The 13955-nt window shown below is 39.7% G+C and overlaps 1 protein-coding gene across 1 annotated transcript in view; it reads left to right on the forward strand.

Annotated features, from left to right (window-relative positions):
• Positions 1-13955, forward strand: part of rps6ka2 (ribosomal protein S6 kinase, polypeptide 2) — a 41120-nt gene that overhangs the window by 11400 nt on the left and 15765 nt on the right. Inside the window, exons 2-11 of the mRNA XM_072677615.1 lie at positions 214-330; positions 1295-1376; positions 2603-2683; positions 3007-3086; positions 7323-7429; positions 10100-10137; positions 10226-10368; positions 11488-11558; positions 11642-11730; positions 13690-13754. Coding sequence (XP_072533716.1) covers positions 214-330; positions 1295-1376; positions 2603-2683; positions 3007-3086; positions 7323-7429; positions 10100-10137; positions 10226-10368; positions 11488-11558; positions 11642-11730; positions 13690-13754 — 873 coding nt within the window. The remainder of the gene's footprint in view (positions 1-213; positions 331-1294; positions 1377-2602; positions 2684-3006; positions 3087-7322; positions 7430-10099; positions 10138-10225; positions 10369-11487; positions 11559-11641; positions 11731-13689; positions 13755-13955) is intronic.

A 13955-nucleotide genomic window follows, 5' to 3' on the forward strand; every position in this document is an offset into this window, starting at 1 on the left:
GTGCACAGAAATTAGTGAAACTTCTGTTTAGTGATCTGTTTAGTCTAGCCCTTGTTAGTCATGTTGAAACGGTGAAATCTCTATCGTGTACACACATACACACACACACACACACACTTGCACACAAACACATACACTCACAGGTTTATGGCAGGAATGTTTGTTTCCTTGCAGTCACATGACCCATATCTCTGCCATCTGTTGCCTTTGCAGGACGACAGCATCCTGAAAGAGATTGATATAAGCAACCATGTGAAAGAGGGCTTCGAGAAGGCAGATCCTTCCCAGTTTGAGCTTCTCAAAGTGTTGGGACAGGGCTCTTATGGAAAGGTGAGGTTAAAAAAGAAAATCAGCAAATTTATCTTTGATAAAGGACCTATATTAGAGAGAACCAATGTGATGTACTGTGTGGGAATAGAAGTCACAAAACATTCTGTTCATTTCCCTTTGAATTGGAATAACAGACAGTTGAATTGAATTCATTGCAATTCAGAGCAATTAATTCTTATCGCATATCAGTGAAAATGTGATACGTTTAACATACATTTTCTGTGGTTTCCATGAGTTGTGGGAATTGGCTCACCACAATAAATTAGCACAGATGTCATTTTGCATATTGCTATAATTACAAAAATCAAAAGTACGAATCTGCCCTGGCCCTCAATTAGCTTATTTCACTAGAGTGTACTCCAAACCAAATGTCTTGAATGTTTGGACAAACATTTTAAAGACCTTGATAAAGCAAGGTATTCTGGGAAATGAAGTGCTGTCCTGTATGTTTTTAATGTTTATTTGGGGTAAGAAAATGGTCTATTTACTATAATAAAGTATTGTGTACATAAAGTCCATACAGTAATATCTGTATGAAATTCATGTTGTAATCCTATGTAATATATACTGTAAAGCATCATTGTTAAATACACCTTAATTATGTTTTATGAATTTCTTTGAATTTCACGGAATTCCAGTTCCACTTCCTGCAATTCGAATTTGAATTGCAAAACATGTTTGGAGGACATTTACCTATGTCATTCTTTAAGGTGTGAAAATTTATTTTAAAATGACCTGCAGCTATTTTTGAGACACAAACCCACAATAAACACTGAGTAAGTCAGTCGGGGGAAAAAAAATTCAAGCAAGTATTACAAATGGCTTCTTTAAATGGAGCAAATAATAATTCGTCCTGAACTACGTGTCTACAGTTGTGTGGAAATGTTGGCACCATTTGCTCTCTGTTAAAAAGCTTTTGTGTTATGGTTGTAACCTCAGATAAATCTTGTTTTCCTTTTCACAGGTATTTTTGGTGAGAAAAATCAAGGGCTCAGACACCGGGCAACTCTACGCCATGAAGGTTTTAAAAAAGGCAACTCTGAAAGGTAATGTTAATGCTTCGTGGAGCTCCATTTTTGAGAATTGAATGTTACATCATAGAAAATATGCCCTCCAAACGTGTGTGCATGGCATGTTGACCTTTTAAACTGGGCTTGCACTGCTGTAAAATCTGCCCTTATCATTTTAGCACTGTATGTGTGAACATGTGAGTCACAACTAGAAAACTGAAGAGCTCTCCAGCTGCTTTTAAAAGAGAATCTGAATCATCGTGAGATTAGGTGTGCTTAGCACCTGGGCCTCTCTGCAGCATTGCCAGTTTTTCCTACAGGGCAGTATTCTTCAAGTCCCCAGTGCCCTTACTTTCTCTTGTGTTTGTCCCAGTATTGCAGATTTAAGTACTAATTGTATAAGTATCAAAAAAAACATGCAGGCTGAATATATGTATTTAAAGATGCTACAAGCAGTGTGCTTTGGTTTTCAGGCATACATTACTAACTTATGATGTCCTCTAGATTTAAAAGCTTTGTAACAGTAGTTTAAGAACAAAATGAGCTTCAGAACAAAATGCTGCCTTTCCATTCATTGAGTCTTAATTGAGTCACACTATATTCAGAATAAACAATTTGTCTACGCCTCAAGTCATTATTGTGATTCACAGTGTTTGCTTGGGAGGCTGCCTGTTCCGCAACCTGTCCGCAACCCACGTAACTCGCTCACTTGGTGTAACCATGGTTACTTCTCATAGTCTTTTTGACATGCAAGTCGTCCTCAGCTGTTGCTTTTGTGCAAGTCCTTCTTGTACTTGTAAGTGAAAATGACACCACTAGTGATGGTGACACCTCAGGCAGCAAAGAGCAGCACTCAGCCGGGCTCATAATGAGCAGGACCGCCCAGGAAGTGCTGAGCCATGTCCCCAGAACACCTATGCAACTAAATTACACCAGCTCTCATTCAAAAGTTTGCACTTTTGGGTGAAGAGTTTTTCTAAGGCTCAAGTGTATTTCTAATTTAAAGGCGTTGCAGTGAGCATCCTACTCAAATTGACATCTTGCCATTAGCCAGTTTCACATAATACGTCTTTGCTTGCCAGTCTTGTGTTCTGTTGAACAGCTCATGCAAATAATAGGTGTAACAACAGTTTTGAGTTAATTAGGCTGATGTATGTTTCTAATTTCAAGGGCTTAAAGGACACAGAATGTAGTGTTCTGTACAGTGGCGGAGGGGTCTGGCAGTATGCGTAATCCTTTGTGTTTTCTGTTTTTTTTCCAAGTGCGGGACAGGGTGCGATCCAAAATGGAGAGGGACATTCTCGCTGAAGTCAATCATCCCTTTATAGTCAAACTTCACTATGGTGAGCAACCTCCACTTCTCTTCTGAAAAGCTGATAAAATATATAAATCCCAGCATTACTTATAGGTCTGTCTCTAATTTAACATCCACATTATGAATCTGTTTTGATGTTGTAATTTGAGCAAAATATAAAAAAATAAGCAGGTGTTATGTTTACAATAATATAAACAGTTACCTGCAGCATGTATCAGTCATTGCACATTAATTATTCGTCTATTTCCGCCACATGTATCAGATGGCCACTCTTAGCCTTCCAGCCGAGCGTGTGTGTGCCGGGGGAGAATGCTGCTTTGATGTGACGGCTGTGTTTGTTGTCTCCTACAGCTTTTCAGACAGAGGGAAAACTCTATCTCATCCTAGACTTCCTCCGAGGAGGCGATCTCTTCACTCGCCTCTCCAAAGAGGTCAGTTAATCTGAGTCTGGGGAATTTCATTTGCAGGTGCCCTAGGCTGTCACTGTTCACGTTAGTAATTATGTGGTCTACTGAATATTTTGTCTATTTTTTTTTTTTAAGCCAAGATGGACATGACTAAATAATAAAACAACCATAGCCCTTCAAAGACTCCAAAATTTTTAATTGGGGGAAAAAAGAAACTAAAAAGATTCCTTTGAAAATATGTCATTAGATTAATTATGAATTACATATGAAAGAGGTGTCTTTCAGGCTGTAGGTGAAAACAGAGAGGGACTTTAGTGATTATAGCATAGTGGGCTTTATTGCTTTCCTTAATGTGGCAGGCCAAGGTTCATTTTCACTTTACATGTGTCCTCCATTAAAACCTAAATTTGCATTTAATAAAGTAAAGTATATTAAGCATCAACACCAAGTGCCAGTTTAAGTGCATATTTTCATTAACACAAAAAATCCAAAATTATTATTATTTATTTAGAAAGAAATTAATCTGATAAAAACAGAATGTGTAACAATAACATCCATCCACTGTGAAAGTCTGAACAAGATAAGGAAACATGATTATGAGTACAGGCAGTGCCAGTGCTTGCCACACTCTGCATGGAGGTGATGAGTATATGCCTGCAACTCCTAATTTAAGTCATGACCGAGTAGCAGTCTCTACAAGCGAATACAGTCTTTTAATAGTTGTCTTATTTGCATTACCTCACACAAAATGAACAGTACAAAAATAAAATGAGAATATTTGTCATCGCTGCCACACAAAAACCTTATATTTCCATTTTTTTACATTGAGTCAAAACTTCATGATCTTGAATGATTCATAAAGTCCTCCAAAATGACTTGTTTGTCTAGTTTGATGCTGTGTGTAATGAATCGATGATACAATGATGCAGTACAAAACAATATCTATTGTTACACCCCTGGTATTTATGTGAAGTGGTTGCTTGATGCACTCATGATCATTTAGTGGTGGCCATGAGGACTTCTAGCTAAAACGGCACCATAACCCTGTGAAGGAATGGTTCTCTAATGGAGATTTATACCGACAACACCGGGTAATTAAAGGCATGTCTGGCAGCTATTCCCCGATGAATTGACCCACTGTGGTGTAATTGGTATCGCTATAATTCTCTCTAATAGGCTCTTTGATTCGCCTGATTGCATCACTTATCTGTCCTATCTTCCAGATCCCATAAAAGACACCGTTCTAGGATAAGTGCCTCCTCCTTTCATAGCTTGACTGAGAGATGCAGCAGAAATGCCGCAAATTATTGATGTCAAGTCTGTGATTGTCACTAAGTGGAATATGCATTTGCAGGATTGAGGTGTTTCGTATGGCATGTGGCATTTTTAAAGAACAATAATGTCTGTCGCCTCAGTGAAGTACAACAGTACGTCTTATATTTCTTGAAAAGGGCCTTGTTCCACGCTGTATTGTAAGTCTGTATGCATGGAGGGCTTTGAAATGGATAGGCATGTTTACCGGCTCATATTACTCATCTCAAGGTCATTCCGCACTCTAACAGTCCCCCTCTTATTGTCACCGCAAATCCTCTACCTTTTTTTATAGAAGAACCAATCTTTCTGAATTCTAAATGAAAGTGAAATAAGCATTAGACATGCAGAGATGTCCTTCTGATTGCATGATTGTTATCAAGGGTGAGAGTTAACAGCTCTTAATGCCAGCGCAAGTCTGAGACTGAGCAGTGATTCTTTTCAAATGTGCACTTAATGATTGCAGAGGGCGCTTAATCTAAGTGCATAGATTGCCAAGAATAACTTGTTGCCTTGGTAATCTCATAGGAACTATTGCAAGTTGTTTTCCTATAGCGTTAAGCTTTCATATATCTGACTAAAGTCGCTAATAATATATTATGTTGCTAACCTCGCCTAGAACCCTGCAATCTTCTCTATCTTGAACTCAAGGCAGAAGTGCATTTTCATTATCAAATATTATAAAAGAAGATGGAAAGAATAATTGACTTCTGGTTGCTGTCTAAAAAGACTGACCGAACCAAAGTGGCAAATCAGATTGCTCTGATTTACTGGGCTGTTCTTTCTTCGAGCTTTAACCATTACAAGTGAAAAGCGATTACTTTTTTTTGTTTTTATTTTGAAAAAATGTCAAAAACCTGGCAAAAGGATTACTTTTTAATTTTCTATTAAAAATCAGAATAAAAATCACCATCTCTTTATAAACACAAATATGATGTTGATTTGAAAATTTTGAATTTACTCTTTCTACAAAATTATAAAAAAAATAATTCGGACAAACTTGTACATGAGCATACATTTGTTACTGATTCTGATAACAACTTGTAAGGGTTAAAATAGAATGTGAATAATGTGTTAATGATTTTACAATACCATTATTTTAAAATTAATTAAATCCATATCTTCAGCCAGATTCACGTGTTGTTTTTTTGAATGGTGGTGTTGCGTTATGAATTGCTAACAGCACATGCAAATGAGCTTTAACCAAATCTAGTTAACAAAGGTTAAGGCACATTGTCTGTAAGATTAACATTGGGTTAATGTTTGTATTCATTTTTTGAACACTCATTTTTTGAGCTCATTGATTGAACACTGATCTAAATTGGTGGTTTTTAGTGTAGCATAGTCACATCAAACTAAGAAAAAGAAAACACCCCAGTCCCAAATTGTTTTCTTTTCCCCTAAATGACCGAGAAGGGTGGTGTGCTCGCAGATGAGTGGACATTCCATTGCACCCATGAGTTAACATGCTAACTGCAAGCTAATCAGTTAGCTTTAGCTTAGACGCTACCCACAAAGCTAGTATGTTCCAATGCTTTTTTCCCCTCTATATTTCTCTATGGCGAATTTTTTTCTCTATAAGTTTTAAAATATAATGTTTACACATAATTTAAATGTTTGTCTTATTATCAAAAAATATCACAAACATGCAAAATCCATCTACGATTAGGTTGGTTTTATTGCACTGCGATGTCACTTACAGGACACAGTTCTACAGAACATAAGATGATACAGAATAGAAGAAGTCTTTTTTTTTTTTTTTAATAACTCTGATTTGAGTTCACTGTGCCATCTATGCTATTGCTGCCTGCGTTTCATAGAGCTTGCTTGCACAGAATTCTTTGGGGAAACTCCCACTCAGCTTGCATTGCCTGCGTTCTTCACTCCAAACTGGCCTCAGAGATGCAGTCATTATTGCATTCTCATACCACACAGAAAAATGCTGAGATTTTCAGCTCCTTGGTTATAAACTGCCCCCACCCAGAGTCCTTTCAAGCAGTGTTTTTCTCTAGACAGTGATTAATGGGAGCCAGTGGCTGTTTTCGTTCAGGCAGCTAACTGCCCACTCCTTTTTTTTTTCCTCCATACCCATACCAGCTTCACTGCCAGCTTCACTCTCTATTAGTAAGATTGCACAGCCTCTGCTGATTAATTACATTTGGACCGGTGGCTATTTGATGCCTCATAAATTTAGCTTTATATGAGGATAATAAGAGCGTGTGTGACCAGGCAAATCAGTTGTGTGTTATTGACCTCTGCTATCCTCATGCTCATCTTACAGCTACTTAAGGAGCTGATTTATATGATTTTACATGTAGTAGAGCAGAGCACTACATGTGGCAGCTTTCCTCTACACCATGCTACGTGGATAATCCGTTGCTGGCGGGCTGCTGCTATCCAATAAATAAGAATCAGCTTCAACACCCCTCCGGAGTGCGGGGTCTCCCATTAGCATTGCTTGTAATTCAGATTCCTATAAAAAGAAGGCAGATTGATTGGATGAACTCGGGACGACTTTCTGTGGCGTGATACGTGAATTTTGATTTAATCATCGTCCTTGGAGCAGAGGTACGCTTCAGGAAGGGAGACGAAAATTAATTACTGCTGGTGGTGGATTCAGTCATCTGCCAGCAGCAGCTGCCGTGCTCCTGCCTGGAACTTGTTACAATCTGTGCAAGACAATTTTCCCTTCTCAATATGCCACTATCTATCCCCTGATGCGTCCTGTGCAGAGGCTAAATAAATCTCCCAGTGTTTAAAATTAGCTGTGTAGCTGAGAGAGAGTAAAGGCTTTAAAAAAATAAAAGATTCTTCATCTTCTACTGTATGTACTAGTCACATTGCTCCTTAAGCTGTGTGGATCACCTTTTTATTTAAATACTGATAAAAAGGTCTAATATTCTGCCTGATCATCTCCTCTCTTTCTTTGCTGTCCATTGTTCCTCACAGGTAATGTTCACTGAAGAGGATGTGAAGTTCTATCTGGCTGAGCTGGCTTTAGCTCTGGATCATCTTCACAGCTTGGGCATCATCTACCGTGACCTGAAGCCTGAAAAGTGAGTGAAACTAAAGAACGTTTATCATTTGTCATGAAGTTTACTACTTACACAGCTACACCTTTAAGCACCAGTGGTTCTTTGTGTTTGCCGGGTTGGAAGCCAAACTATTACCAAACTTTAAGGCTCATCTGTATTGCTTCCTACCAGCCAGTGTCATGTGCTGATCAAGCCAACATGATCTTTTGGGCATACATGGGTGGAATGTGGGCTTGGTGGGTTCCAGATGGGCATGGGCTCTAAGTGGGTTTGTACATGCGTTTTTACTGGGCTTCCCAAATGGTCAATCATCGTTACAGCCCACCTTAATCTGACATGGGTCCCATCTAGGCCCCATATACAATATACAACTCAGATGGGTCCGTCTTTAACCCCCCCGGTGCCCATCACTGACCCTGTGAAACATTCTGGTTCACAGTTGGGCTACCCATACAGGCCCCACATGGACATGTTAGCTGGGGTCGTTTCTGTTCTTGTTTGCCTGTATCCCAGCATTGTTTCAGACACAAATCAGGGTGTGTGTAGATATGTAGTTACTTAGTTGGTGATGGTCTGTTTGCATAACCCGTAGTAAAGTGCAGTCTTTTCTGTTGTAACTATAGATTAGAATGACTGTACAAAGAGAAAGGTTCAGTAAAAATGTGTCACATTGAAAACAACTATAGTTTGCAGGCTTGGTCAGCCTGATCAGTTATCAGTATGATGATCTCATGCTGCAGTTTGCATGCTGTGAGAGAATTAGCTTCCATTATCTATTGGCTATATTAACATTCAGTGCAAAACTAAAGAAGCAAATTGGCTTAACTGCATTTGTAGAAAGATGGTAAATTAGATTTTTTTCTCTTTTCCTTGCTAAAGTTTTTACCCTCAACTCTTCAGGCTTCAATATAACAGATTCTGGATTAAATGTGCCTCAGCATATGTCAGAATCCTTCAGTTCAGTTGGGGTGATATAACCACTCAGAGAGCACTGCTTATCTTTGCGTGAACAAAAAAACGCATCCAGGTGCCGTGGTGCGATTAACTCAACAGCTGCTTCGGCTGGATTTAGAATCACTGTCGGGGCTTTTTCCCCCTTTCGCAGACTGAAACCCACACCTTCTGCTCTGCTCTGGCAGACAGTAACACTAAAAACATGGTCTTCTTTTTAGCTGAGCTCTGCAGTTTTCTCTAACAATAGCACAACGGCAGGCGGCTTCGTATTTTGAATTGGCTCTCAAGAGAGAGGATCAGAGAGAGATAATGAAGTAATTCTTATTGAGAGTGTGAGGGAGGAGTTCTCTGCCCCTGCTCATTTTTTCGCTGATTGGGACAAAAAGGGGCACAAGGAGTCTCAAGTGTTGGGCTTGGTGAAGAGCTGAGCCCTGGACACTGTGCTCACAGGCGTTTTTTGAATGATTAATGACATGTGGCTAAAGGCAGCCCGTAGGATATCATGCTACTCCAAACACATCTTCAATCATATCAGCCCGCAAGAGTCTTGGGCAAAGTCCAGCAGTCAGCAGAGTCCTAAAACTTGCTTTAGTATCAGAACATATACTTAAGTATTAAAGCTAAACATCCTGAGAGTAATCCCATTTATGTTGTCATTGTAATTAAATCTTTAGTTAATTATATATATTATATAATTTTATATATAATATTACATTTACAGTTATATATCACATACAATTATATAATGATTTGGGATACAGCGATATGAGAGTTGTGGGTCAATGTAAATATCTGTTGTAATTGGGACTAAATCTAGATGATTACCATTTATCAGATAGATGTTTAGAGTCTAGAAAGAAATCTTATTTTTCTTTGTAATTCTAAACACTGGTAAATGATTCCAACATATGATCAACTTGAATCCTTGAATGTTTTTACTTTCATAGTACATTCATCACTTTTCATAGTACATTTAAAAGTGAGTAATTTTATAGACAAGTTGTGGCTAAAAGTTTACATACACTCATCATGGACATAAATTTCACAGCAATGTAAATTGGAAAAAGTCGCTCTCCGCAGATCTGAGAAAGCTGATCATAGATATCCACAATATCCATTGTTGGTAAGGTGTTGCCACTTTGCTAAGACCCAAACTGTCACCATCAGCTGAGAGGCAATTGGTTTGCACGATTTGCCATGAACTGTAAGCAGCTGGGGCACCAGTGTCACTGTCCAGAGCATTACATTGAGATTTATATTGCTATGTACTAAGCTGCTATCCATGCAAAAGGCCCTTGCTCTGAAATTGCCAACTTCAAGCTCAGCTAACGTTAACTCAGGACAAGCAACTGAGGCCAAAAACAAAGACAAATACCTTCTAGAGGGACGTTTTATGGTCAGATGAGACAAAGATATTTGGAGGACTAACGATGACTCATTCTACCCCAACAACACTGTACCCACTATTAAGCATGGTGGTGATGGCAACATGCTCTGGGGCTGTTTTGCACACATTTGAGTGTTCCAACTGGACATTGACCTCAAACATACATCAGGTGGTTGTGGAAGGGATAAAGCAGGCTAACATCTGAGCTTTTGGAATGGCCTTGACTTTGTGTCTTTGTGTCTTTATTTAAAAGTCTGGTCCATGCCAGAAAATCAACCCATTTAATTAATTGTAATTTAATTAAACTTTTTAAGGTGTTGTAAGTAAATATTTGATTACCTTTTTTTAAGCATTCTTCTTGATGAGGACGGCCATATAAAGATCACTGGTAAGCAACATTCTCTTTTTGCTCTTTTCTGATGCTGGTTCAACAGTTTGTTTTGCTGACCTCTGTAATATCTCCCCTGGTGTCTCAGATTTTGGCCTAAGTAAAGAAGCAATAGACCATGACAAGCGTGCATACTCTTTCTGCGGGACCATTGAGTATATGGCTCCTGAGGTGGTCAACAGGAGAGGGCACACACAGAGTGCTGACTGGTGGTCGTTCGGAGTTTTAATGGTAAGAGTCTTTGGGGGTTGTGAAACAGCATTGCTCCCACATAATAACTATAGAAGCCTTGAGGTGTTTTAACCTCAAGTTAAACCAAAAAGAGCTTTAGACTGGTTTTATGCACTGGATGAACTTTCCAGTCTACTGCAAAACTGGAAATAAACAAACTTGAACCTTTTAGTGATCTTCTGTGATGGTTAATAAATATCTTATTGATTTAAATATTTTTCCAAGACAAAATTCTCAGCTTGCTCTTCCTTCCTTCTATAATTAATGACTGACTTCAATGCAGAGATTTGTAATGGGAGCTAACTTGCTCTCTAAAACAGCAGCGCTCTCTAAAGAGCTACCCTTGCAGACATATTCAGACATAAATACCGACTCAGCATTTGTATTTTCGAGAGAATGGCATACCACTGTTTGCATGTTTTTGTCCTACCAAAAAGATTCTGCTGAAGTGAGGATATGCCCTTTGAGATTTCTCATTTTCCTCAGCTTAAACATCTTGATGACTCAGTGGCATTGTTGGGCCAAATGACATTTAGCGTGGCGCTGGGCTCCAGCCGAGCAGATAGGAACAACAGCTCTCACTAGCGACGACAGCAGCTTTTAAGGAATTAAAGGACTTAAATGTCAGAGAGTTAAATCAGAGCGGCTTGGTACTCCGCGGGCAAGTACCCATTTGTGTTTTTCACTGCCTGCAAAAATAAACCAAGTCTGCACTGATTGCTAATACAGAGTAATGGTTAGATTTCATGCTAGTCTTTCCCATGTGTGGTTAATGTGATAATGTGTGCCACCATCGGTACATGGCTGATGTCATTTCAATGTTTTCCCTTGAAAGATGGCATTGAACAATGAGTGGATAAATTTAGCAACTGCTGGCCCACCTCCAAGTATCCACAGCACAGCACTGCCTGAAAATATGCTCACTCACTCACTGGGAAAAATAGATTACATAACTCTAGGCACAGGGAGAGAACGCCGGCTGTGCTGCAGCGAGAGCTGTTGCTCTGAAATGATGCTGAGTGTATGCTGTTGTTGTAACGTCTGCAAGGGGAAAAATAAAAGAACTAACAAGCCTGCTAGCTTCAAAAACTGACGCCAGTTTTACTGTCTCCCACACAGTTCGAAATGCTGACTGGATCCCTGCCATTTCAAGGCAAAGACCGCAAAGAGACTATGGCGCTTATTCTCAAGTAAGATTGGTTTAAACTGCTTTTTCCCACAAATACTCGGATGATATGTGGGCGGATCAGTGGTTGATATTCCGCTTTTTCAGGGCAAAGCTTGGCATGCCACAGTTCCTGAGTTCAGAGGTGCAAAGCTTACTGCGAGCACTCTTCAAAAGGAATCCTTCCAACAGATTAGGTACAGTATCTGAAGCCTATGACACTCTCTTCATGACGCAGCACACCATCCCTCAGAACGTTAATTATCAGAGGCATTCAGTGAAACACAATTTATCACTTATTAATGGGAATAAACTGTGAATTCACCACCCGTTTTAAAACCCTGCCTTGTGCTTCTTCTATTCCCTGGCTAATATGTTGGTTGACAGACTGTTACCCATCTGTTAGTCTCAACCTCAGATGCTCAGATTATGTCAGTTGTGTTCCAAGTTATGCTTTTTTCAGTTAAGTTCTGGCTAGGTGCCTGCCCTGGACATTGTGATGAAAAATAAACCTTTTAGAGCCAGATATATCTGTGGGATATCTGTTGGCTCCCCGCACAAGTCTTAAAAATAAAGGGGCCGCAGATTTTTTCAGCAAGGCCGCAGAAGATTTGGTTTTATAAAGAAAATGTATAAACCTACCTTTATGGTTCCATAAAGAACCTTATTTATATGTTGCCTTTCATGCTAAGCAGTAAAAAGATTAATCTAGCTTGTTGGAAAATCCATTACTGGTCTGTTTCTGACCACAGCATCTTTGTTGACTAAATATTATTTGGATGATGGATCATTTCAAGCAGAGCATTGATACTGACATAATATTATAATGTGTAGTGAGGTGGTACAAGCTGATCAGGCACAGCAGTATTACTGATGTTTTACATGTATCAGTGTCTACACTAAATCCCCGTTGACCACTCTCAATCCAGTAAAGTACAGGAGTCTTCACCTTCGTCATATTAAGCCAGACATCTCCCTCGAACAGACATGGCAGGAAGAGTCGATAATCCTTCCGGTGAATGACTGCAGCCCGTTTGTCTAAACTGCGATTGAATTTGAGTGGCGCTCTACATAATTCATGAGGCAGAAAGAAAATGCGGCAGAGACGTCTTGCCAAGAGCAGCCAGACATGCGTCAGCCTTGCATTAGCTGTCAGCTCATGCGCAGGCATCTCCTCTTTCACCTGTTACTACTGAAGAAGCAGTAGCGCAGGAAAACCCACATGTTAGCCTAAGCTTGCTGTGCGTACTGGGCAAAGGGGATCATGATCAAAGCTTTTGCTTTAGGCTACTAAAAAGAGGCAAAGTAAGAGATAACGCTGTAAAACTGTGCTCCTGTGGATAATGGTGAATGAAAGCTGATGTCAGCTAACATGAAAACTTTAAACTAACAAAAAGCTGTGGCGAGAAATTTGCTTGAAGTCTAGTAATATGCAGTGAAGGCTATTGAAACAGAGCATTTTTCTGTTTGTCAGGAAAAGTCTTTTAGCTCTTTGAGCCTTTTAATGTCACAGATATTGTCCAGAATTCTGGAAAACTTTTTGGTTTGGTTGAAATTCTGCTTTATGCTACTCTCCATCAGCAGCTGGAGTCAGAGGGAGCTCAGTTGGCCTTGCTCTCTCAGGGGTGGGTTGATGGTTCTTTCTCCCCACATAACTCCTAGGGTGTTGTTGGTCAGCGTTTCAGTTTCAGAGCTTTCCTCCAAGCGCGCTGGCTACTTAGCGATGCTACATCAGAGACAGTTCGTATAGAGGCGGTGGCTGCCTTCACATGTGTCAGAGGAGACGTGCTAGTCGTTACCCTCTTAATGTTGGGCGATCCTAGTGATCGGGGGAGTTCACATGAATGAGGATCAGGTAACTGGTCTTCCAAATTAGGAAGAAAATCGGGTAAAATTGGAAACAAATTCTGATTAAAAGGCACAATGTATTATTGTTTCAAATGGGCCTGCCTCAGTTCTCCAAAACATGCCCAAAACACAGTCTGGAACAGTGATTGGTCACTATGCTTGCAGCATGACATAAAAGCATAAAAAAAGAGAGGAAAAAAGGAAGGCTTTCTTCAATCTTAGTCCTGCTAATCTCAGTCCTTGTTCAGCACTATTGGAGAATGTTGGGATACTATTTACTGATCTTAGGCTTTTGGTTAAATCCACAGGGGCTGGACCCGATGGAGTGGAGGAAATCAAAAGACATCACTTCTTCGCAACTATAGACTGGAATGTGAGTGTGAGCTCTTGACTGCTGTCTTCAGTTCTAGTGAATTGTAATTTTGCCAGAAAGGATAAATTGAACATCTCCTTCTTACACATACACACACACACACACACACACACACACACACACACACACACACACACACACACAGGTCTTACATAAACCTCTTACTCTCAGGTTGAATTGAGAATGGTCTCTAGCGAGATT

Source organism: Salminus brasiliensis, chromosome 4, assembly GCF_030463535.1.
Source record: "Salminus brasiliensis chromosome 4, fSalBra1.hap2, whole genome shotgun sequence".
Taxonomy (NCBI): Eukaryota; Metazoa; Chordata; class Actinopteri; order Characiformes; family Bryconidae; genus Salminus; species Salminus brasiliensis.